General features: G+C 35.9%; 1 protein-coding gene across 1 annotated transcript in view; it reads left to right on the top strand.

The window, feature by feature from the left end:
- The window catches only part of LOC145775078 (uncharacterized), a 111,070-nt gene that overhangs the window by 4,907 nt on the left and 81,535 nt on the right, over positions 1–24,628 (top strand). The window contains exons 6-23 of the mRNA XM_082586313.1: positions 1,088–1,285; positions 2,016–2,204; positions 2,572–2,786; positions 3,525–3,654; positions 4,483–4,614; positions 5,221–5,297; positions 7,297–7,426; positions 7,877–8,022; positions 8,930–9,059; positions 10,088–10,212; positions 10,687–10,831; positions 10,886–11,027; positions 11,448–11,599; positions 12,292–12,459; positions 13,266–13,421; positions 13,712–13,879; positions 19,938–20,123; positions 22,664–22,843. Of these exons, the coding sequence (XP_082442439.1) occupies positions 1,088–1,285; positions 2,016–2,204; positions 2,572–2,786; positions 3,525–3,654; positions 4,483–4,614; positions 5,221–5,297; positions 7,297–7,426; positions 7,877–8,022; positions 8,930–9,059; positions 10,088–10,212; positions 10,687–10,831; positions 10,886–11,027; positions 11,448–11,599; positions 12,292–12,459; positions 13,266–13,421; positions 13,712–13,879; positions 19,938–20,123; positions 22,664–22,843 (2,769 nt within the window). The remainder of the gene's footprint in view (positions 1–1,087; positions 1,286–2,015; positions 2,205–2,571; positions 2,787–3,524; positions 3,655–4,482; positions 4,615–5,220; positions 5,298–7,296; positions 7,427–7,876; positions 8,023–8,929; positions 9,060–10,087; positions 10,213–10,686; positions 10,832–10,885; positions 11,028–11,447; positions 11,600–12,291; positions 12,460–13,265; positions 13,422–13,711; positions 13,880–19,937; positions 20,124–22,663; positions 22,844–24,628) is intronic.

Below are 24,628 nucleotides of genomic sequence, written 5' to 3'. Positions count from 1 at the left end.
CATGACACTCAGTTGGAAGCCGAAAATCCGCAATTCCAACATAACATTCAGTTTGACACATTGAAATCGTCGACTTACACAAAATTCCTTTTGTCTGGACTGTGAAAAAGGTGTTGAATTAGAGGGAACGTCAAAATACCCAGTGTCGAATTTGCCAAATCTGGCTATGTACGAAACAGGCGGAACGTCGAGTTAGCCGCTGTCGACTTAGACGGTTTCTATTGTACTACTATATATCGTCACCCTCATAACAAAACTGCCTAACTCATTTTTTTAGCTTTTGAGAAAAACACAAAAAAATTCCGCAAAGATAATGTTTTTATTAACGAATTTTGCAAAAAAAGTAGCCTACAGTACTTTAGTGAGTGTGAAGCGTCTTGAGCATTTTTCCAGGCATCACTAAAGTTAAAACCAGTGACTTGGGCTGAAAATCTCAAAATTGTCAAAAAGTGAGTTAGGCAGTTTTGTTATGAGGGTGACGATATCATCTTATTGACTTTATTCAAGGCCTGCAAACTTATTGACTGACTGTGTTTGAGTGTGAAGTTATAAATCATGATTAGACCTAATTTTATTATTTTTGCTTCGTCCTTTATGCTGGAAGTTAACAGCACGGCCCAATGCTCCCCCTGCGTACGCCATTGTTTAGAGCTGAAAAATCGTACAAAAATATGCTACTCCAACTCTTCGGTTTATAACTGGCCGACTTCGGACATGACAAAATCCATCAGACTCTGACTCCAACTCCACGACTCCAACTCCGACTCCGATACCGTAGCCCTGCTGTAATTAAGCGATTGCTTTAACGCTTTTAAAATAATCGAAAATCAAATTTTTTAACATTAAACATTATATTTGAATAAATATCTTCTGACATCTTTAATATCAAATATTTCCTTTATATTTACTTTGCTATTGTTTTTGTGAAGAAATCACTTGTGGATATCCAATCCATCATCATTTTATATTAATGTTTGATAGTATGTTTTTATATTAACTGCAAAGTTTGTCTAATATAATCCAAGATTAATCATTTTGATATCAAATATTCCATCCATATTTAACTTTCCTAATGATTTGGCAAAAGGAATCACTTGTGGAGATCCCATTCTATCCATCAGGGCAACGGGTGGAAACATTGTAGGTGATCTTGCTGGTCCATATGTGGTGGGACATCAAGTAACATTCACTTGTCCTCCATCTCATCGCTTGATTGGTTCAAGAGTGAGACGCTGCTTGAGGAATGGGAGGTGGAGTGGGCGACTCTCTATTTGCAATGAGAGGAGTGAGTGGATGCAAACAATATTATCTGGAGTGATATTTTAATAATTTTGCTTGCATTTAAGAAGTCTTTTATAGCCTACTACTTACGCAATTATGCATATCATATAACGCATAGACTGACTTCATGTTATAAATATTATTAACATTACAAAAAAGTCCTTTATGTCAAAGAAAATGCTAAGCAGGGTAAATTCTGCATAAAATTACTAAAAGCGGTCAAATTAACAAAGCGATGCATTATCGCTGAAGATTTTAGAACACATTAAGAGAAAGTTTTCTCAGTACTAGATGAAAGTGCAATAACAACTTTTTCTTTATATTTTCTCAATAGATTTTCTTCATACATGTTTGTAGAAATATTCTAGCAGTTAGATGTTTTGATGGTGCACTTTGCAATGTAGCAATGCCTTGATTTTGACTTATAGCAATGCCTTAGACCTTAATTTGACACTTCTTCAGTGCTTGTTTTTAATGCAGTGCAAATAAAGTTAGTTCATTTTACCGAATCAACTGTAAAATGCATCTTTAGAAAATAAGATAATAAGATAATGGGATAAAAAGCACTGTAGCCTATTGCACAACAAACAAGGGTGATGTATTTTACCTAGTTTGACACAATTAAGAAAAACGTGACTAAGAATAATTGTTTTTTGCGTCATTATCACTTCATCCATTTTCTGTCAAAAAGAGATTACTCAATTATTAACTTTAATACTGTATTGTCATTTCAGGGGGTTCGCGAATTCGTTGCATGCATCCTGGATTCCCTATCCAAGGAAGGGTATCTTCTTTGATTGATCTTGAAGTTGGTAGTTTTGTGGAATTTACATGTAATCCTGGATATGTGATGGTCGGAGCAAGTAGACAAGAATGTTTGTACTTTCTTCAATGGAGTGATAATGGTGCTCCCACGTGCATAAGTATGTAGCGTATTAATTACCATTGCACGATTTGCAGCAGTCATGGTGATAATAAAGTAAAAAAAATCTATAAATTATGTATTCAAATAAAAAACCATCTCTGACAAACGCTCAAAGTAGGCAATAAACACCAACTGACAAACAAAGAAAAAAGTGTTTCCAAATCTAATCTACTTGTTTCCAAATCTAATCTAATCTACTTTAAAACTTCTTGTGGACTTAAGAACGATTGCTTTTCCATCTATATATTTTCTAATACGTAACAGGAAAGCACAAACTAGCATTGTCTTTTTTTAATAATTCAGTTAAACGTTCATGTTTGTATGTAAATTCACAGATAAGGTTTCAATTATTAATTATGTCACAGATCCGCTTTATCCAAGCATTAATGATCGTGTGTTGGGAAAGCTCCAGCAAGTCACAAACCTTATCCAAGCTGCTTCTGCCACTAATGTTGGTCGATTTGCTGCCGAAGCATCGACCACGAAATACGAGGCTTACTTCGTCATTGACATATCCGATGACGTCACAGAAAGTGCACTGAAAGAATCGTTAAAGTTTGCTGAAGACAGGGTCTTAAACGTGCGTAGGCCTACAGTACATAAAGTTATTAATTTGTTTCCTTTAAGATTTCTTCAATTTAAATTTTGATGAAGTCCAATTACAGCATATTGAACTAATTGCATTAACCTGCAAAACCTAAGTTCCACTTCAACAGTAAACACCAACTGCCATAAAACACATCTCGACTCGGTAAGTTCAGCGCCGGCAAAGCTCTTTTCAGAGAGTGACATCTCTACTGCTCACAAAGCAGGAGCGATGATCGTGGCTGAGCAGTTCGCTCAACGACAACAACAGTAAACATCGGAAAATTGAAAACTTTGAAAAATAATGGCAATTTATACTGTAGGAGTCACATCTAGCCACTGTTCATAATAAGGATAACACTGATGAGGCCTACCAATGTTACACAGAACTCTTTATTCATTTTTTTTTTCACTGTCACTGATGATATCCCTAGGTCAAACGTGTTTCTTTGGATAGATTGATTTGATCTCTATCCTCGGACTGGGAAGGTTTTTTTGAGATCTTTCTCCTGGAAGTTTCGCATACTTGTACAGGCTTTGAACCACTGACTCAGGGCCGAGAGTCGAACCCGAGAGTCGAACTAGTGTCACGAGATCTTAAATTGAGCGCTTAACCACTGAGCTGGCGGGGCGGAAATTATGAGTAGCCTACATCGATTCACTAAAAGTCGGTAATCCTATGTGACGCATGAGTAAAACAACATTGTTATTTGAAGAACCTATTGCGCTCTAGATGTCTAGTGATGGCAGGATGAGAATCGAAATCATGATATTTGCATCCAGTGCTAAAATTCTGCTTCCACTGGCTTTATCAAATACTGAAGATGCAGTTCAAACTTTAAGAAAAGTGATGTCCGACCGACGTGAGTTTACGTTGCATTGATCTAACCTTGTTCTGCTTATTGCACATTGCATTGTAACAGTGTAGCATTCAAAGTATCATATCACACAAAGGATTGCCTAACCATCCTTTCCTTTCACCAACTCTTAAATATATCAAGGTTAAAATTTTCACTTACAATGGCGAACACTAACACTTTTGAATGTGTATTATGATTATATTGGTCGTTTTGGCAGAGGATGCAGTGATCTTTTGATAAAGTAGACTACATATTACATTTTAAAAGCAAAACAACTATGGCATTGCTGGACGCTGGTGTGATATTCGTTTTGCCGTAAACACATTTTAGAGTTTTGTTTCATTAATTGGTATAGTTAATGTTTTATGCATTAATAGAACGCGTCTAAACTTTATCTGACATTCAAAAATAAATTCAAGATGTAACATTCTGTGTCATTAGCTAATTCGTTGTGACCATATTACTCACCAAGATGTACAGTATAGCAAGAGCGTTGTTTTATTTTATAATAGGTTTATTACATCATACTGATACAGTACAAAGCACAATCATGCAATAACCCAGTATGTTGTACATAACTACACATATAAATATTTCAAAGTGTTTGTTGTGAACTGAATAGATTTAAATAGTTGATTTCTACTCATTCTCCTTAGGGAGTACAATTTTGCCCATTTTTTTACCAAATTTTTTTGAATTAATTTTGCCTGAAATGGTTTACCATAGATTGTATTGTCACATCATGCTACGAAATTGCTTTTTGCCACCATTCAACTATTATTATTATTGTTGTTGTTACTGTTATGATTGCAAGCTCATTTGCGTATGCAGAAAACTTGTTAAACGAGTTATCCGACACCAGACGAAACACCAATGAAGCACTTCTCCAACTAAATCAATCCATTGCTGCGTCTTTCCAAGAAAACCAATCAAGAATCCGATATCCACTTCTTTTTATAAACGGTACTTTTTCATAAAAATTAGATGGTGTTACTTACAAGGCAGTAAATTCTAGCATTTTCAGTATTTCGAAGCAGATTTGTAGCATATTTGTAAGCGATGGCATTAATTTTAAGCCAAAAATACTGCTATATTCCAATTGTTAAAATTAGTAAAGACATTTTAGCAGGTGAACCTCTAGACCAATTGAAAACGTAACTTTTGTTGCGATGCTTCGCACCCATATGGTAAAGACTCTGCTTTGAAACAACCATCGACTACTTCTATCACATTGTATTGCCCATAGGAATTAATTGAAGTACATCTAGACAATTATACTGGGAATAATATTTGCATTTTGAAGGAAAAATAAAAAGTCACACGTTATGCGACATTGTATCCTACAAATAAATATATTAACTTTTACAACCTTCTTACTTTAGAAAAATGATCTATACAAAAAGTAGCGATTTTAGCATTGTTGTATATTTCACAATTTGTTACACAGATGTAAAATTACACTTTTCATGAACCCAGTGCAAATGATTTTGGATATTTTGACAACAGTATCTGAATACAACAGTATCTGATTTATTACAATATTTATATAATTGTATGAGTCTGTTGTAGGAATGCACGTAGACGGGATACCACCACAGGCTACAATGGACCAGATTCGATCATCTTACCCAGAAGACCTACTTGAAGTAAGTTGTTATAAAAAAATATCTATATATCAGAGGAAAGAATTCGTACAAGCGCTTTAACGCAACTATAGGAGCTAACGAAGCACGGATGAATGCATTATATGTATAATATTTGATTAATGTTAACTTACAATCAAGAACGAAAATCATTGATTTACGTTTGGTATAGCCCGAAGTGACACGAAGACTTTTCTGTCGGCATGTGAGTAGGTTACTAGATCCAATTCTTTGTAGTTTGTGTTATTTGCTTTATTGATGCAAACGGCCATCATGTTAACTTTTAAGTAAAAATATTAATTGTAAGTTATCTTTTGGTCTTTAACATTGTGGTGTGACTCACATATAATGCTGTGCAGACGTGATAATTGCTTCCGGGTCTTCTGAACGTTCACCGCAAGTACGTTTCAAAACGCGAAAACGCTCTATGAAGAGTCATCTGTCGCTTGATTGTGGATTGTTGTTCTTCGTGACTTGTATTTTTATAAAATTAATTCATTATAATATGTGCATTTCAAACTTTTATTCAGCCATGAGAAATTTATTAAAGCATAATTTATAGCCTATACGTTATTAACCCTGTCTTTAGCGACACGGGGTTTTATGAGGACGCTTCACTCTAGCAGTGAAATATTTCACAGAAGGAAATGTGCTAGAAATGTGAAATTTCTTAAGTTTACTTTGTGAATTTTCTAAACCTACACTGGTAATTTTTCTACCTTTCTTTCCTTGACAATAAGTAAGCATTTCGTCTCAGGTGACTTGACATTTTCGTGCAATGCTAGTTACACATATGTTAATGTTAGTGCAATATAAATGTTATTACAATTACTTTGAAATGTAAAAACGCCCAAAACTGCCTTATATTTAAAGGAAAAGTATTTTTTGTTTAGTTTAGTATCATTTATACAATAACTTCTAATATCACAAATTGCTATAATTCAAAAATTTCAATTTTGAAGTTATTTTTCAGAAATTAGAATAAAAACCGACTTTCTGACGTTTTTTCATCTCAAACAATTTATTTCAATAAATTTGTTGGGTAAAAATTTAATTTCTACACGCACAATAAACATGGCTATTTTCTTGTAAAATATTTTGGATCTGTGATTTTCATAGCTCCAGTTATTAACGATTAATTAGCACGGGGCTAAGATAGCGCGTGACGTACTTTCCGCGTACGAAAACAGCTCATATTAAGATAGGGTTAAATTATTAAAAACATTAACTTCTCTTTACTGGAGCTGCAGTCTTCCAACAATATACATATGTATTTGGAGAGGAAGACAAAGTCGCTGTTTTTTCATGGAACAACAGCTTCCCATTCAGCTGCTGAGAGCCCGGGAAACTAAAGCGCCAAACGTCTCTAGCACAGCGGTCAAGCACTCTCATTATTACGCTATTTTTCACCTCAGATAAAAAGTTACATGTCTTTATTATTGAGATGTAGTAACGTAAACAAGTGCAGACGAGGCATATAAAGTCGACACACCAGTGAACACTTACTTTAGGTAAACACAGATTGCAGAAATAACACCATCCTATGACATATTGTTCTACGTTTTATTGCAACGTGCACTCATACTCCTGACACTGCATCATTGTTGTTTTGTCAATGACATGTGTGAGTCAATAAGAATGCAAGGATCACGACTTACCGGATGGAAAAGAACACAAAATAAATCATTTGCGAAAAAGCTGATATAAACATTGAAAAGAAAAAGATTCTTGTAGGCTTTTTTGATTTGTATTTTTATGGTTGATATCTATAAATATCTTTAACAAGTTTTAACTTTAGGTGAAATCGCAGTGGCTTACTGCAAAAAAAGAATTCAATAGTAGCCTAATTAGTTGTTAACCACATAAAAGCATGCCTAAAAGGTTTTAAAAGTTCAAAGATCGTTTTATCATGTGAAAAATGTTGCATTTTGTGAGGTTGTTGAAAATATGGCTATCACTAAACTTGACATGCGTTATTTCTATCTTAGCTTGCTTTTTATAGATTTATCTTATTGGATTTGGAAGAAGGTTCCGAAGACAACGAGCTTACATGGAATTGCAATCACTTGCTACTGCCGAGAGGTTTCTGGATAATCCGGATACTGACAGTTTGCGGATGTTTACTTTTGAAGGTCCTTCTTGTAGTAGTATTCTCTTATGTCACATGTACATTTGTACATCATAAGTTAGTACAGTCAGTAGCATTGACTGGGGGTCCAGGAGGTACTTTTGGATCCGGGGTTAGAATGATTTTAGGGGTCCATTTTCAAGGGGCCTGAGATCATGGATTATGAGATCTGGAAGCTTGACAAACTATATTCTTTGGATGTAGTGCGTTTTTCATAGAAGGGTTTTGATTTTGGGGTCAGATGGGTGTCATTAGGACCGGGCCCACATTATCTTCTCAACGACCCTGACCACAATTCTGTGTACTGCTGTCAATTGCGATGATTATGGAGTATAATGTTTTAATTCTTTTTTGAACACTTAATGAAGGAAACTTGTGCTTTTTGCCTTGCTTTACGTCTATTTTATGCTTTATTTGCTTTGTATTTCTTTACAAATTGACAATGTGGTTTCAGATATTAATTCCTGTGGAAAAGCTGGAGACGTTGCAAGAATTCGTCAAAGGGCAGCAATTGGACGAGTGATCAATGGAGATATTGCTGTCGGTGGGGCGTGGCCCTGGCAAGTGACCCTGTCTAGAGAGAGAGGCAGTGTCAGAGGAGTGAGTTGCATTGATTCATTGACGGAAGTTTTGACCTCAGACCAAAAGAGTTGTTTAAAAGCTTAATTTCCAAGCTTTGCATACTTTTTGTAGGCTCGGTTTGTGTATCTTCTTGCTTTTGAAGTAGGCTATTGTTGTCTGTGAATTATTCCACGCACTTAACTGTTATAGTCGTCATTTTATTTACGTTGTTTTATGTAACTTGTGACCTGCCTCACTACATAATAACATTCAGCGTTTTCTGGTACAGACGCTGGAATTGATTACCACCGCTCAACGCATGTAATCAATTAAGCGTCTGTACCACGTTCCTTAGTTGATTGTTTTGCGTTTCTTCCTTACTATATATTGCGTTGCTTTGATACACTGAATCAGTAAGTAACAAGAGGTAAATGATTTTCTCACTTGGTTGGCTCAGGCCCGGATTTAGGGGGGGGGGCAGAGGGGGCAGTTGCCCCGGGCCCCCCGACTTTTGAAGGGCCCCCTATGTGGAAAAAAATGTGATTTTGTGTTATTTTTTTTCCTTTTGGCCTTTAAAGTTTCTGCAAAATGCTGTGCAGTAGTGGACTGATGCTCTGTAGACGTAGAGATGGTTTTTCGCGCAGTAAGCGCGAAAAATTTTTTTGCACGGTGGGCCCCCCGATCTAAAAGTGCCCCGGGCCCCCATCAACTAAATCCGGCCCTGGGTTGGCTACTACTGTTATTATTGCTTATTTTATATTAAACGTCTGGAAATACAACATGGTGAATATGGTGAAACTGGTGAATATGGAGCTTGTCTTGACTTACGTTGCTTTACGCAGGTGCAGAAAATTTAGACATCATTTCTTGATCTTCGTTTGCTTGATTGGTGGTTTCCGTTGTTGATAAAACATAAATTATCTTATGACATCACAATTTACCGCAGACGTATGCTGATGGAATAGTATTTGCTGGTGGCTCTCTCATCAATAGGAACTGGGTTCTTACAGCTTCTCATGTCTTTGTGGAAATTCGAGCATTGGAAAATTGGAAGACTAAAATAATCTTGACGTTTGGTAAAATTGTAAAAAATTGTAAAGAAGGGAGCATTCTTCCAGGCTATCCGCACAAAGCTTATGAGTACTCACAAGTACAGCAAGCAATTACGATTCTCTAACAATAACGGTGAAGCCTCCTATTTAGCCTTACAGACCATCAAATCAACATGATCCTAGTCTCATTGGCGAAACACGGTGTCTATCGCTGTCAGTTTTTGCTGAAATCGGCTGCCAAGAAACTTTATAAGAAATTGTTGCAAATCGCAGCTGTCTGTAAACCAATAGATTTATGTCCTGACTAGAATTCTTACACGAGACTTCTTTGGAAACGCGAACCGTACATTATAAACAGCTGTCTCTAGTCCATTGGTTTTCAAACTTTTTGGACGACGGCATACTAAAGAATTTTGAAATTTACCGCGTCACATCGCCTTATGACGTCAATGTATTTTTTTCGAAATATTGCTTTTCAAAGAAGGGGATTGCTTATCACTAATGTTCGTTCTGTTTGTAGCTTACTACATGATAGAAGCTGCTACGTCGAACAATCTACACATGATAGAAGTTACTTGAAATTAGCTTTATTTTAATTAATGTACGCTTTTAAAGTCATTTAGTTTAACTACAATGTAAAAGGTGTATAGTTTTGTGCAAAAATAGTGGAGTCAAAAGTAGTCCTGCAAATTTGCAGCCTATTTAGGCGAGCCGCCACTACTTGCAAGCATTCCATATACACACAGTTGGGAATTTCTGGTCCTATCTACCTATGTAGATTAGCTAAACGAATGGAACAAATGCAAACTATGACCAACTTCAAATTGATATACATCCTTATCATTATTTGAAACTTATGAACATGAGAAACTTGCCAGAGAAATAATAATAACATTATTGAGTGCAATTAAAACTTTATAAAGTCAAAAACCAATCATTTTTCTAGTCGAAGTTTATGTTATACATCAGACATTATGATTTTATTTTTCGAAATAGTGGAACTATGGTAAATTGTTGTGGCAATTCGAAAGCATGCTTTTTGTATAATATAGGTGTCCATCGTCTACCTAGAACTGTAGGAACCACTCTGCCTCATTATGCGCAAGTTTACCGATCAGCTGACGTCATTGAACACGAACAATACTTGGAAGGGACATATAACTTTGACATTGCATTGGTAAGTATTCGTTTGCTGGCTTGATACAAATGCTACTTTTTAATTTCCACACCACATTGACAATATTCTTGTTCACATTGTTGCTTGTGAATGCAGTTCATTAATTAGGTACGTTCGTCGTTAGAGTTCTGAAATAAGAAGATTTATTTCATTGTGTGGTTTATGTGGCAATATTTCGATCTCTATTGTTTGCTATTCTCAACACAGACTGCTTTTAGTGGTTCATCAGTGACCCTAAAACGATTTCCGAAATGCTGAGTGCTAATCGGAAGTTAAACCAGGCATGATTTTTATAAGGGTTTTCATAGAAATTGAGAAATGAAAGACTTCTTTCCAGGAAAGCAAGGCTGTCAGACTATTAATCCTGCTGATAAAGACTGTTGAGTTCGTCTTCTCCAGAACAATATGTTGCTAGCTTTCCTACATGTTGCTAGCTGTATGTATGTTTAGAAACTGACTTACTGCACTTTTTAGATACGAGTTGGACAAAAGTTGGAGCCTATTTTTGATAGATGGGTGTCCACCAGTCAAATCGGTATGGTCAACTACACTACTACTAATATTAATGATAATAATAATATTAATAATAATGATAACCTAATAATTATAGTAAAAGTAGGCTAATAAAATTAATAGTAAAATTAGTAATAACAATAATAACATTTTGCTTCAGGTCAATGGCTTCTCCAAGAAGACGACAGAGAAGAGAAAAACATTCTATCAGCGATAACAGGTTTCGGGCGAACTGATGTGAATAGTCTCAGAACATCTGACGTTCTAAAACAAGGACTGATTAGGCTGAGAAGCAACAACAGGTAAAGAAGAAATTTGACGTTTTTGAGACTGCAGGAAGTTGGCAGTAATACGTTAAGTGCAGAATAGTAATTATTTAACATGCAGCACCAAGGGTTAAGTTATATGCTTTGTCCATGCAATGCAGCACTTACAATCGTCCTTGGGCAGGAGTTACCATCGGAAGGATCAAGATTAAATCTGGACTAATTTGGTTTATGCACATAAATTACCGTTTTACTAAACTTTATCGCTTTGTGCTTCTGTACATTATTTTTGAATTTCCAAAGACATTCTGATATTTTTCATTTTAACACAGCACATTTTTGCTCCAGTTGACTCTCGCTGGTCTATCTAAGACAAGTAATTGCAAGTCTTGATCCTTCTGATGTTACATATCATAGATGGTAATTACTGATCAAGATTTGCCGATATTTTTGTAGGTGTCAAATGGATAGAGACGAAGCTGTGAGACATAGACTTCCAACAAGAGTTCAATTTACAAACAACATGATCTGTGGAATTGGAGATAACAGTGATGATGTGGTTGATACATGTCAAGGAGACAGCGGAGGACCTTTAGTAAGACAAGTAAGTTAATATACAACAGTGCAGCTCAAATTTTCCTTGATATTGATCCAGAGATAAAGAATTCCTTATTGAAGTCCTCTTGGATACAAAATGGGAAATCAAAGTTGGTACTTTTTTTTATCTGCGCAATTGATTTTTGTACAACCTTCCTTTACTTTGCTCAAAAACATCGTTGTAATTCACTCTGTCTTTGCAAAAACGGCTTGTTTTGCAATGCAGATACAAGGTCACACCATTGAGTTTAAGCTATGCAAAATATGAGTTGGAAAGTGAAATATATTAAAACTTTTTTTTTCTTCATATAAATATCGGTGGAACAGCGCAGCAGAAAAGGCGGTCGCTTTCCAATAATATGATCTAGGCTAGCCTCTCGGATTCGTATGCTGGTTGGTAAAAAACACTGATCATTACCAAGGATGTAATAAATTGGGTAGGCGTGGTTGCTAAAAGAACTGTCCAACCTACTCCCATTAGTACCAAAGGTTTAGTTTTTTGAATACCTTATCTTCTTATCCACTGATGCTTGGAACACTAATAATACGGGGATCAACTTTACCAATAGCTAATCTTTAATAAATATGTCTTCCATATAGTGTCACACTCTTAGGGTATCCTAAGTTTGTATCCTAATGTTTTATAATTTTTGCTTAATGGTACAATTAGGCCTATATACGCTTGTTTGTACTTAGGTTTTAGATACGGAAACACAAACCAGTTGTTGGGTTCAACTTGGAATAGTCAGTTGGGGCTTGGATTGTGCACAGTCATATACAGACAGCGACAGCGGAGAGAGGAAATATTTTCCTGGATTTTATTCCAAAGTAACTGCTTTTGTTGACTGGATTTCGGAAAACATTCCAAAAGGTTTGAATTAAATAAAATCCGAAGCAGATACAAGACACGTGTGTAAAGCGTTTGTTTCAGTTAGTTTGTTAATATTTTAGTTTTTTTATTGATTCTACTTCTAATTTTCGAACCATTTTGTACCTTGTAAATGCAGCAATAAAGAGATCAGGCCATTTGTATGGTTGCTTCTACGACAGCATGATGTTGTGAATAAAGATACGTTGTTATTACTATTAATATTACTTATTGTACCACTATTTCCATGATAGCTTTCATTTCCACTTTTTAATTTAATCGCAGAGATATGCCATACAAAACAATTGCTTCCATTTGTTATAGATCCTTTTTAAAGAATGCGTTTGATGAAGGATTTACGTTACAGTAACATAATACAATCAATTCCACAAATAATACATTCTGTGACGTATTTCATGTAGTTGCGTGTTGTTTTGTTGACGTCGAATACAGTATGTCAAACTTATAATTATTAAACAAATGTTTTATTAACGTAATTGGCTTATTCCCTAAAAAATGGTCATTTTTAGTGAATATCGATTGTTTATTTGTATTTAACTTTGCCGCAAAGTCTACAAAACAAGGCAAACATTATATTAAGTATGCCATGCAGTTCTTTAATAAGCATAGGCTTATATTTTCTTTTTCCATCTAAATAATCCCATAAAACAAACGTCGAAGTGCCAGAGTAAGCCTTAAAATATTGTGCTCAACTATGATAATATATAGAACGCCATGTAAAAGGCTGTCTACAATCAGTACGCCTCCGATGGTAGTTGTACTTATGTAATACTGATGTAACAATATAGGGAAGACGCCAATTGAAAGCTGTCCCACGCGATTGCCTGATCGTGTTGAAGAGGGAAGAAAATGTCAGAGGAGTTGCGCCACAACCAAAATTTGCACGGCAAGACGAAGACAATGCACTTGTGACGATGTCTGTGGATTGTCGTGCTTCAACCCAGGTTTATGTTTAAATGTATTAAATATATCCCAACTATGAAATTTACTTTTAGCAGTAACTTTTTTCTAAAATTGAAAACTTGCTGCGACGTTCGTTCTTCACATATGCAATCCCAGACAGCAAATCAGTCGTTTATTACATTGATTTAACATTTGTAGACGTTAAATCAACTTAAAATATACTGATTTGCTGTCTGAGATTCTTTTATACTGTAGACTTTCACATTAAAACTTTGATTCACATCAATGTACCACTTTCAAGCTGGTTTGCAATTTAGTATTATCTTTGCAGGCTTAAGATGCAGATCTGAGCCGTTTTTGAATGGAATGGTATCAGGAAATGAAACGTACGGTCAAACCATCACTTATTCTTGCAATGTTGGTTATATATTGAGTGGAAATGCACAGAGAACTTGTCGATCTGATAGAAAATGGACTGGAGAACCACCTACGTGTATTGGTAACAAATCGTTCGAGCTTTAAAAACACCTTTCTACCTGTGCTAAATCTATAAAAGAAACCCGTTGTGTCGAATAGCATGAAACGTGTGTTGCGAAATGTTTGATGCCAGGCGTTGGAACTTCGATCAAAGCATTCTACCGCAGTGTTCAAAATGGCGGCGCTGACGCCTTGGGAGTTTCTCGTGTGAAGCGTCGCTTTTAGACCTTGCTTTGAAGTACCTGGTGAAGGAAAGTTTACGTAAGTCAGCACTCTTACGCTTGCATCACGTGATGCTCCCCCCCCCCGATTGTTCTCGACCTGACGATGTTTAGTCCTCTCTCATTTTTTTTTTCCTTTTTATTTTAATTTTTTTTTCGTTTTTTTTTTCCGTAAGGCACGGCGTTTGTCGAATAGTGATGGCGCGTGTCGAGTGAACTCGTCACCGAAAAAGGCAAAAATCGCAGCCCTGATGCTAATAATAATAGACTTCCTTAACCCATTTACGTCCGGTGTCCTTTTAAAAGGACGTCGTTTTGAATGCATCAGTATTGCATCATCTTATTTTGATTGAATCGTTTTGGACGTGCTAGTAGTTGTTTAGGGTCTGTTTTGGAAGGTGTTGATAAATATTTGCGAACAACGTACTTTTTCTGAATTTTGTGAAAGTTTGAAAATTGTTGAAAAATGAGAAAAGCCAGAAGAAGTGAAGTGAGGAGGAACATGCATGTTTTATTGCCTATTAGTAATAGATATGAATTATGTCTCTTCATAGTTTGACACTCTATAATATTGCGCTTCCTACTACACTCTAATTTGCGTCAGGTTTTGCTTCTTTTGTTTGTTTATTTTGCTTTATATTTATTGTTGCCTTTTAAAAGGACACCGGCCACATGGCTACATTTTTTTGGCTGTTTGTAACACTGTCAAAGAATATTGAACATCGTATAAAAGCAGCACATTGTGCCTATGGAAGACTTAACCATCGTGTTTTCAACAACCATGCTAGGCTATATCTATCCGCACACAAATTATGGTCCTACGGGCAGTCGTTCTATCCACCCTTCTCTATGCTTGTGAAACCTGGACATTATACCGCTGTGACATCAAACGTCTTGAAAATTTTCAGCAGAGGAAACTGGGTCAAATGCTAGGCACTCGTTGGGAAGATTGTCTCACCAAAGATGCAATCCTTAATCACGCTATGTTGCCCAGTTCAGAAGCCACCATATTGCAACACTTCCTTTGCTGGACAGGACATGTCATGAGAAGGGACAACGAAGAGACACAACTAGAGACAAGAAAAAGCCCCCCCAGAAGACCAAAAATGAGATACAAAGATCAGCTGAAACAAAGTCTCCCTCAACCATGCAAACATTGATCTGGATTCATGGGAAAACATTGCTAGTGACAGATTACTCTGGAGAAAAAGATCTAAGGAAGGCACGGAAATTTTCGAAAAAAAAGGATACAAAAAGCCCAAGAAAAACGAACACTAGAAAAGCTAAAACTACCACGACCCTCCCTCCCTCCATACAATACATACCCTCCATACAATGTGACTTTTTCCCACATCTTTTCCGTCATAGACTGGCCTCCAAAGCCATATATGACATGACCATCCAAAGCCAAATTCGATTTGATGACGAAACAATGCTCGGTCACGAGCTGGAGCCGACGACTGTCAGTGGCGTATAGCTATGGTTTGTACTGCCCGCGGCGGACCATGATTTTGCACCCCTGAACGCGTGAAGTAGGAGCAAGCAAATAGAATTCGAGCCAAATCCATTTCAAAAAAGATTTTTACTATGCTTTTTTGTTTACGTTTAAAAATATTCTGCCGCCACAAGCTTCCGACCAAGGGGGAGACTGCCTACTGGGGGGGGGGGCACCCTCTCACTAGCTGCGCCGATGGTTACCGTGAATATAATCTGTTCATACAATAACTTTGAAACGCCCATCAAGAAAGATCTGACAAATTTCTACCGAAACAAACACCTGCTTATGTTAAGGTATCGCGAGATTTATATTTGACCATGTGGCCGGTGTCCTTTTAAAAGGCAAACAAAAAAATGTATCAAAAAAGCAAAAATCATCAAATTTTTTGAACCCTATTCGGACCATGGCCACCTAAAGATACGGCCTGATTTGTCACATTTTGCAGAAATTTCCAGGTTTTTCTAACTTTGGGCGAACGTTTAAATAATTTTTTTTAAAAATTAGATTTTTACGCTTTCTTTATTCTTTTCCCCAGATGACATAATAGGTTTTAACATTCTCACATGCTGAAAAACAAAAAAAATTTGATCTCAAAAAATGTCAGTCAAACACTAGCAGTAGCTGTAATCAAAATCTGCAAAATGTGACAAATCAGGCCGCATCTGCAGATGGCCATGTTCGGACTAAGCTATTTTTGTGAGGTAATGGCCTGACGTGTGGACTTATTCCATTCACACTTTCATTTGCTAATAACGTTTGATATAAAAACGTTACGAGGTTGCTTTTTTCGCAAAGTTAAAGCAAAATTATTGACAAACTGGTTAAAATTTAAAGTGGACACACATACTCTACCAGTTTTTGCTATTGCTTTTTTGTTAAAAGTAGTAATTTTTTTTTTCTGATGTCTCCGTCATAATCTCCTGAAATCGCTAATATCTTCGTTAAAGGCACATGGTCCAGTCATGCATGTAATGCGAAATGGTCAGCAGTCATGTAGGTCACGCAGTAAATCTTGGAAAGCACAAAACGATACAAATGTTTGTTAACTTGCTTGTAAAAGATGATAAAGTTTTTCAGATGACCTGGCAATTTTAGGAGTAGGGTGTCAAAAACTGCTGATAACTAAAAAACTATACCACTTAAAAATGTCATTTTATTACTACAACAAAGATGAATAATTTTTAGGAAAAGTCATAAAACTTCAGCTAATTTGAGCCAGTAACTTTTACGTAATCGATGAAAGTTTTTGGTATGGACGGAACCCGTCCACCCGTTAGTCCGAATAGGGTTAAACTAATTAAAAAGTTATGACAATACAATTTTGTGGCTGAAATATTTCCTAAAAAGAGCAATGGGAACTTGTAGCGGCTTTTAACCCATTTATGCCTAGCGTCCTATATGTAGGACACCTACTCAGATTAAAATTTTTCTTTGCACGTTCAGTTTTTAGATTTAGATGAAGTCAAAATACGTTTATGAGTGTTTTGGCAGCATATATCACAACTTTTTTCAAAAATTGCTTGTTTTGTTGAGACTTGACATCATTTTCAATTTTCCCGATTTTGCTAATTTTGAAATTTTGAAGATGCATGTCGAATTATATCAATAAATCCGCATATGCAAATAAGCTTCCAAAAATATTTGTCATTGTCTTTATTCGTTATGTATCAACATATTTTACAGCAAATGTTTAAATTTAATTGGCAGCAAAATTTTCGAGAAAATTGATTCAAAAGATTGTTGTCCTATATATAGGTCGCCAGGCACACGTGTTAGCAAAATGAAGCAAAAGCGCCAATCAATTCCCACGCATCAAGTGGTATCAAACAGCGATTCCTTATGATTTCTACGCTGTATAACAAAGTAGTTGTGTTTGTTTTTAGAACAATAACATAATTATCGTAATTAACTGAAATTTTTGATAATTTTTTAGTTTTCTCTTGACGTTTCGGCCTCAAAGCGATTTCGATCCGCTAAATGACTTATTTCAGTGATGTGTTGCTTTGGTACTTTTCATCTTCATATTTTGTGAACTTTCATTTCAATAAAATGCTCGATGACAAGAGATTTCCCATTTATCACTTTGAGCGATAACGATTAGGCCTACGCATTACGCACAAGAAACTTGCGAAATTTGATAGCGGATTTGCCTAGCGTCCTATATGTAGGACGGTCTTTTTCTCGACCGGTACTAACATAATTAAGAAAAAATTAATTGTGAAATGTTTTTTAGGTCATGATTATGCAATACTTAAATTTTCAAAATTTTTTTTTAAGTACTTTCACTTTCGGCACAAATGGGTTAATGGGTTAAATAACGCTTTTCTGGTAGCATTTTTTAAGGTTTCATTAAAACTTAAACTAAAAAAAAAATTTTCACCAAATTCAAGATAATATGTAAAAACAAAACTTTCTTCACGTCATACCGAATATGATTCAGCCTAACTGCTAATTTCAACATGACTTCTGAAAGGTAAAATAAGGTTTGCACTGTTTCAAAGACCGATTTTTCTCAAAGACCAGTTTTCAATTCCGGCCTGTCCATTCCTCCTTTCTTGACGACACTGTGAAATGTCGTATATTGAAAGACAATTGACAATAAACAGAATATACGGTGGAGAAATTATTATCGACGATCCAGCGCTACCCAGGTAAATAGAAATTTATCCCGTCATACCCAAACTGCTACCACTCTTCATCGATGGGGCTACCAAAATACACCAATCTGTGCAAATTGCGAAAAAAAACATATAAACGGTTGATTATTTGATCTTATACTGTCCATATACTACACTACCCGTTGGTTTCAACACAGTTTACCAATGCGAAAACATTATTTAAAAACTGGCTTAAAGACAACGAGCTTCAAGAGTGAAAACGCCAAACGAAACTACTACTACTGTATTTTTTTTTAGATAATGTTTTATTTTTCACAACAACATTGAAGTTGTTCCAGTTTAGAGAAAGAAATAAATATTTATCCGAAAACTCTGATGCAAACTTGCATTAGACGTCACCTGAGATTTACCGGTTATCCGATTAGTAACCGATCAAGCCAAACAAACCAGAACCCTCTTGAAAAACATCATTAAGCGACAAACAAGTTTATTTGGCCATGTCATGAGGAAGGAACAATCAGAACAGACTAATTTTTGTGATAAATTGAACGAAAACAAACTCGTGGAAAACACCGTCTCATTATTCTCAATAACCTCAAGGATCATCTTCCTGTTACATCCAGAACAATTCCCAATGACAGTCAAACACCGGGATAAATGCAAAGGACTATGCACGAACGCCTAAGCCTAAAACGGTTATGTGCCGATTCAAAGGGCTAAATTCAAAGCCGACAATTCAAAGTGGTCAATTCAAAGCCAATAATTTTTTTTTACGATAAAAACAATAACCCTAACCCTTCGGACAATAACCCTTATTTCGGACATTCAAGACAATAACCCTCTTTAAATCATCGGCTTTGAATTGGTCGGCTTTGAATTGTCTGCTTTGAATTATTGTCGTGCTACCGCCTGGAACAGGCATCGTACACAAAAAAGAAGATTTGCAAAACCAATTTGAAGAATTTGCAAAACCAATTTGAAGAATTTGCAAAACGGTCAAAATGACTGCACCGGCCGTTCTAGTGTTAAACAAAATATGCCAGTTTGCCATAAAGGGACTTATTGTATGCAGTGACATACGCAGGGGAGGCATTAGGCCATGACCCACAGAATGGCTTTCAACTTCACTTGTAGTTTTAAAGAAGCCTTCAGATAAATCCACAGGATGACTTTCAATCAATCAATTGTTTATCTATAAAAATTAAAAAAACAACACAAAAGTTACATAAAACAAAAATATAATTAGTATTTACAGTTTTGTAACAGAGAAACTATCACCAAAAAGTTAACAATTCAATCAAATTAGTAGCAACCAAAAAAAGCATAAACAAGGCTGATACTTTTGTAACTAGCTTATGCTTCCATGTTAACGTATTGCGAAGATGTCTTCTTATAATTTGAGTTTCAAAGCATCAATTTGGTTTCATCAATTTTGTTTCAGTTGCTCAGTGTCCCATCCCTAAGCGGTTGCTATTTGGATAGATGCATCACGAATGTTGAACATTTACAAATTATGCATGTTGTTGTTAACACAAGAAGTTTGTAAAATAGCAAACTGACATGGCAAACATTAAATGCTATAGATCAAAATGACCCCAACCGCAGTTTCATAGTGGAAAGCCTCCCGGTGAATCCGGATATGATTAGTGTAGTCACGCGTTCATGTTAATCTATTGTGAAGGTATCATCTTCTAATTTGAGTTTCAAAGAGTTGTTTTCTATTTTCCTCACTTTGCGTTTCAGTTGTCCAATGTCCCATCCCTGACCAGCCAAGATTTGGATCGATCAGTCGAAGCTTTGTTGGAAGTGTCGCTGGGTTGGGAGATTCCATTACTTACAGCTGTGGCGATAATTACAGACTGGTTGGAGAGAAAATGGTTACTTGCCGAAGAGATGGGACCTGGTCTCATGATGTTCCCATTTGTACAGGTTTGTTTGTGATCAATGGTTTTATAGTGTTATCTGGCCACTATATTTTTATTTAGTACCATCTGACTCTATTCAGTTTTACTTTTTCGAGATCTTTTTTGAATAAATTTAACATTTTTTCAACCCACTGTATATTTTGAGGCAAATAAAGATGTATAGTCTTTATAGGCCAATACTTGCTCATTGTGCAACAGGTAAAAATGAATTTAGAAACTCGATTTCAATCAACTTTACAATCGAAAAATGTTGATACATGAATTGAACCTTGCCGATTAACACTAGAACGGCCGAAAAAAAAGTATACCTCCAACGGCCGTTGGTGTCGAAATCGACACTTTTCACAAAAACTTTATTTTTCCGCACAATTAGCAGTAAGATTTCGTTTTATTTTACAGTGATCAAATTATCTGAAGCACTTATTACTTTTGTCACCTATTTGCGCTGTTCATTTGTTAGTTTTAGACGAAAATTATGACGTAGGTTACCAGGTTTTGATCAGTTCGAAGCTTGACTGTATCTGTATATTGACTCTGTACGATGATCTAAAAATTCAACAGAGCGAAGACATAATTATCATAAAAATAGCACAAAGTTTTCTTATTCAGAAGAAAAAAAATCAAACAAGCCAACAAACACTTTACGCAGTGCAGCCTTTGCACTCCGCAACTTTCCAGTCACCATTATCACAATTCCCACTTTTCGACAGTGGCCGTAAATGGTAACTGTATTGTTTTAGCAATAATATCCAGCACATTTTTCCGCGTTTTCTAGATAGTCGTCCCTGCTCTTTTTCTCTCTGCAGGGTCGGCTTGCGTTTCAGCACATGAGCAGTTCTCAAGCTCTCAAGAAGCTGGAGGATAAAATCACGTCGGCTGATGTTGCTGCTGGAACGTTTTCTAAAAATAATCCAAGAGTTCAAAGCTGCAATATCTAGCATATTTGCCCAAACTGCAAGAAACCATCTTTTACTTGCTGCATGTGTGGTGTACTTTCTTGCCATTTGATCAAACACATCAACTGCTACTTTGTTTTGGATATAAAAATGGATCACAGAGGGTTTCTTTTTCTCTGTTGCATCAATACTGGGGCTATCATGCATAGTGGAAAGGACATTTGCATTTTTTTGCACAGATAGTTTACAAACATGCAGCTGTTCGTTGAATTGTAGAAGAATTTACTGGAAAATCTTTCTCCTCCACCCTTGGTCATTTCCTTTGTCAGTCCTTTACTGTTAGCTCGAACAGTTCCAACAATGGTTATATTTCTTTCCTGTAGTAAACCAGCAAGATTCACCCTAGTAAAAAAGTTAACTGTTGTAACGTTGTACCCACTTTGTCTGTGTAAATTGGTGGTGATCTTGATCACTACATCCTCGGGGAGAAGCCTTCCATTTCGTTGCTTTCTTTCAATAGTTCCGAGGTACGATAAGTACGGTACTGTATTGCATACGCATTTTGAATGAACCTCGGCTAATACCCAGAATTTCATGCCAAACTTGTCTGGTTTGTTTGGCATGAACACGATAAAAGGACATCTGTTTTCCATTGGAAGTAGCTGTTCATCGATTGGTAGGCTCCAATCCGGAGTGTAATTGTTGATGCAATTAGCAACAAGTCCTTCCAGTGGCTCTCGAATATGAATAAACTTATCTGTTGCAAATCGCTGATAGATTTGTGAAAGGTATTTCTAAACTCAGTAGGATGACCTAAAATCAAGCCGAGCGATAGCACACATCGAGCCGAGTGTTGAGCAATTACCATGAGAAACGCTATAAGTAAGTGTGAAAACTATTGAATTAGTTTTTTCACACAGAATATCTTTTATACTTTACAAATCTTATTAAATTTGTATGAGGTGTCGATTTCGACACCTCGGCCGTTAGAGGTATATCCACACATTGTAGATAGCATAAAAAGACTTTTTAGAAAAATAATACTGAACTATAAAATTTAAGCATAATTGGGAAGCTACTGAAAGTTTGAAAACGTTGCGATAACAATTAATGCCCAAAATAGTTAACTAAATTTCTAAAAGTGTCGATTTCGACACCTCGGCCGTTCTAGTGTTGATGTATAAAACCGATATGCGGGCTTAGAAGCAGTTATCAGGACTCAGAGTTCGTACATCATGCTGTAACTGCAGGACTACAGCGTCAGATAATATCTGAAACTGTTGTAGACAAGTGGGACAAAACTTACATTAAATGGTTTCGCAACTAACTGATCAGTAATCAAATACAAGGATAAAGTAAAAAAAACTAGATTATCCTCCACCAACTTGTCGAGAAACGATGAATAAAGCAATTTAAAGAAGAATTGGTAAACTAAGCACTCTTCCACAACAACCATTCCATAATAGTGCTGTCAAGAATCAAAACACAAATGTCAAACATCATTTTGGGAGCTAAAACTCCAAATGAAAAAGACTTTAATGACAAGAGCTTCATCTTCAGACTTTTATCGATCTTCTATCGAAAAAATTTATCACCACGGCAATTTTGTGTTTTATTCTACTTCTAACATTTTTTAATATTTGTTTAGAAATAACGTGTCTTGTTAGACCTGTGCCTCGGAATTCCGAAGCTGACGTCACCAAACAAAGATGGGTTGTCGGGGATACAGTGACGTTTAGCTGCGTTTCGAACTATCGATTGATGGGTGAATCTGAATCGACTTGCGAAAGAAATGGGCAATGGAGCTCAGAACCTCCCTCGTGCATTGGTGAGTTCTGATGGTACATGTTCTGATGGTACATGTTCTGATGGTGTTTTATTGGGACCATTTCAGGTCTGTTTTGATATGGAACTTATTATCACTTTAACCCTTTGCTTTTCAACGTTTTTTTGGAAGTTAACTGCTCAAGGGGGGGCCGTTTTTGGATCAAATTCAATCAGCTGTTACGTGTTATCCGCTGATGCTATTTGAACAGAAGTTGCACTGGTGTGAAAGCAAATCATTTGTATATAAGTTTGAAAAGTCATTATTTTAAAATTTTATATGTTAAACTTGATATTTCAATTTTTGCAAAGGTACCCAAAAACGACAATTTTGATTTAACTTGCCGCTATTTAATTACCGTGCTAATCCGATTTCATGCAAACTTCTGAATAACAAAGAGCTCGATCGAACGCACGAAGTGTGTGTGCGGTGTGCCGAATCATTGCATTGATTAGAATTTACGACTTGCGAGCAAATCTTATTGTAAGCTACTCACTGATTCTAAAATAGTTACAATCAAAGTAACATTGTTACACGAATTTGAAAAAAAAACAAAACTGCGTTTGTTGTCTTACATTTTTATCCTAAACTAATGCATTCCCAAACTCATGGCTAGCTTCTAGTTTTATGGAACCAAATTTCTCATAAGTAACACCTTAGCCTGCTTGAATAGCTGTTTACATCTTCGTTTGTGTATTTAGGTCTACAATTGAGTTTGTAGTATGAATATTTTTAGTAGAGAGAAGACAGTTGAACAAGTTGTTGAAATTATCTGAAATTTCTAAGTTCAAATTAGGTGCTTTTGAAATTGTGGATTTGTGTCAAGTCGCATCACAAATATCATGCAGGCCACATCATAAGTCATTTCGCTTACGGGTGTTTATAAACATGACTCATAAATTACATCCACAAAAAATACAGCATTTATATCAACAAAGCTAAGTTCGAAGCTCACTTTTTATTGAAGATTGTGTCAATCAATTCGAAATAATGCAACAGCGAATTGCCGCCAGCGTCGAAATAATGCAACAGCGAATTGAGGAACGTGCGTAAACAAAGGAAATGTGAAATAACCCACAGTCAGCAAATCTACATAAATTTAACGTTTACAAATGTTGAATCAATGTAAAAGGACTGGATTGCTGACTGGGTCCTTATTGTTTGAAGCACTAAAAATACGCGTAATATCGACAACATCAGCAAGGCAGTGATTATGTTTCTGGCCAAAAAAAAAAAAATAACTTTTGACTTCAAAGATAAAAATGATTATAACGAAGCTTCAAAGTTTGTCGTAAAACATTTTACAGAGATACAATAAACATAATCATTTTGTGCCAGATTGTGAGAAGACTTCCTAGATTCTTTCCAACCATTTGCATGATTGCAAATTATTTTCTATAACTCTATATTGCTAAAAAATGGCTTCTTTGTTGAAACAACGTGGCTACAATTCTATAAGAAATTCTTAGGCCTACTACATTGAAGTAATGAAATTTTTTTTGTGATTTTGCTGATGACGTTTTACAATATCCGAGAAGTAAAAAATAATAATGATGAATTATTTTATAAAACCGTGGTTTGCAAGTGCTTCACAAAAAATTGTTGAGGGAAAATTTACTATTAGACGTAAAACGTTTGTAAAAGAAAATTGTCGGTTTACGTATTTATAATGTTTATTGCGCTGTTATCGAATTATAAACTGCCTGTATTGTCTACCTTTGTGGTTGCCGGCCAGCTTAGAGCAGCATGCAAACCATGCGTTTTTGGTATTTGCATCGTGTTATGATT

This window comes from Aplidium turbinatum, chromosome 1, assembly GCF_918807975.1.
Source record: "Aplidium turbinatum chromosome 1, kaAplTurb1.1, whole genome shotgun sequence".
Taxonomy (NCBI): domain Eukaryota; kingdom Metazoa; phylum Chordata; class Ascidiacea; order Aplousobranchia; family Polyclinidae; genus Aplidium; species Aplidium turbinatum.
Note: the sequence above shows the minus strand (reverse complement) of the source record. Positions and strands in the feature narration are given on the sequence as shown.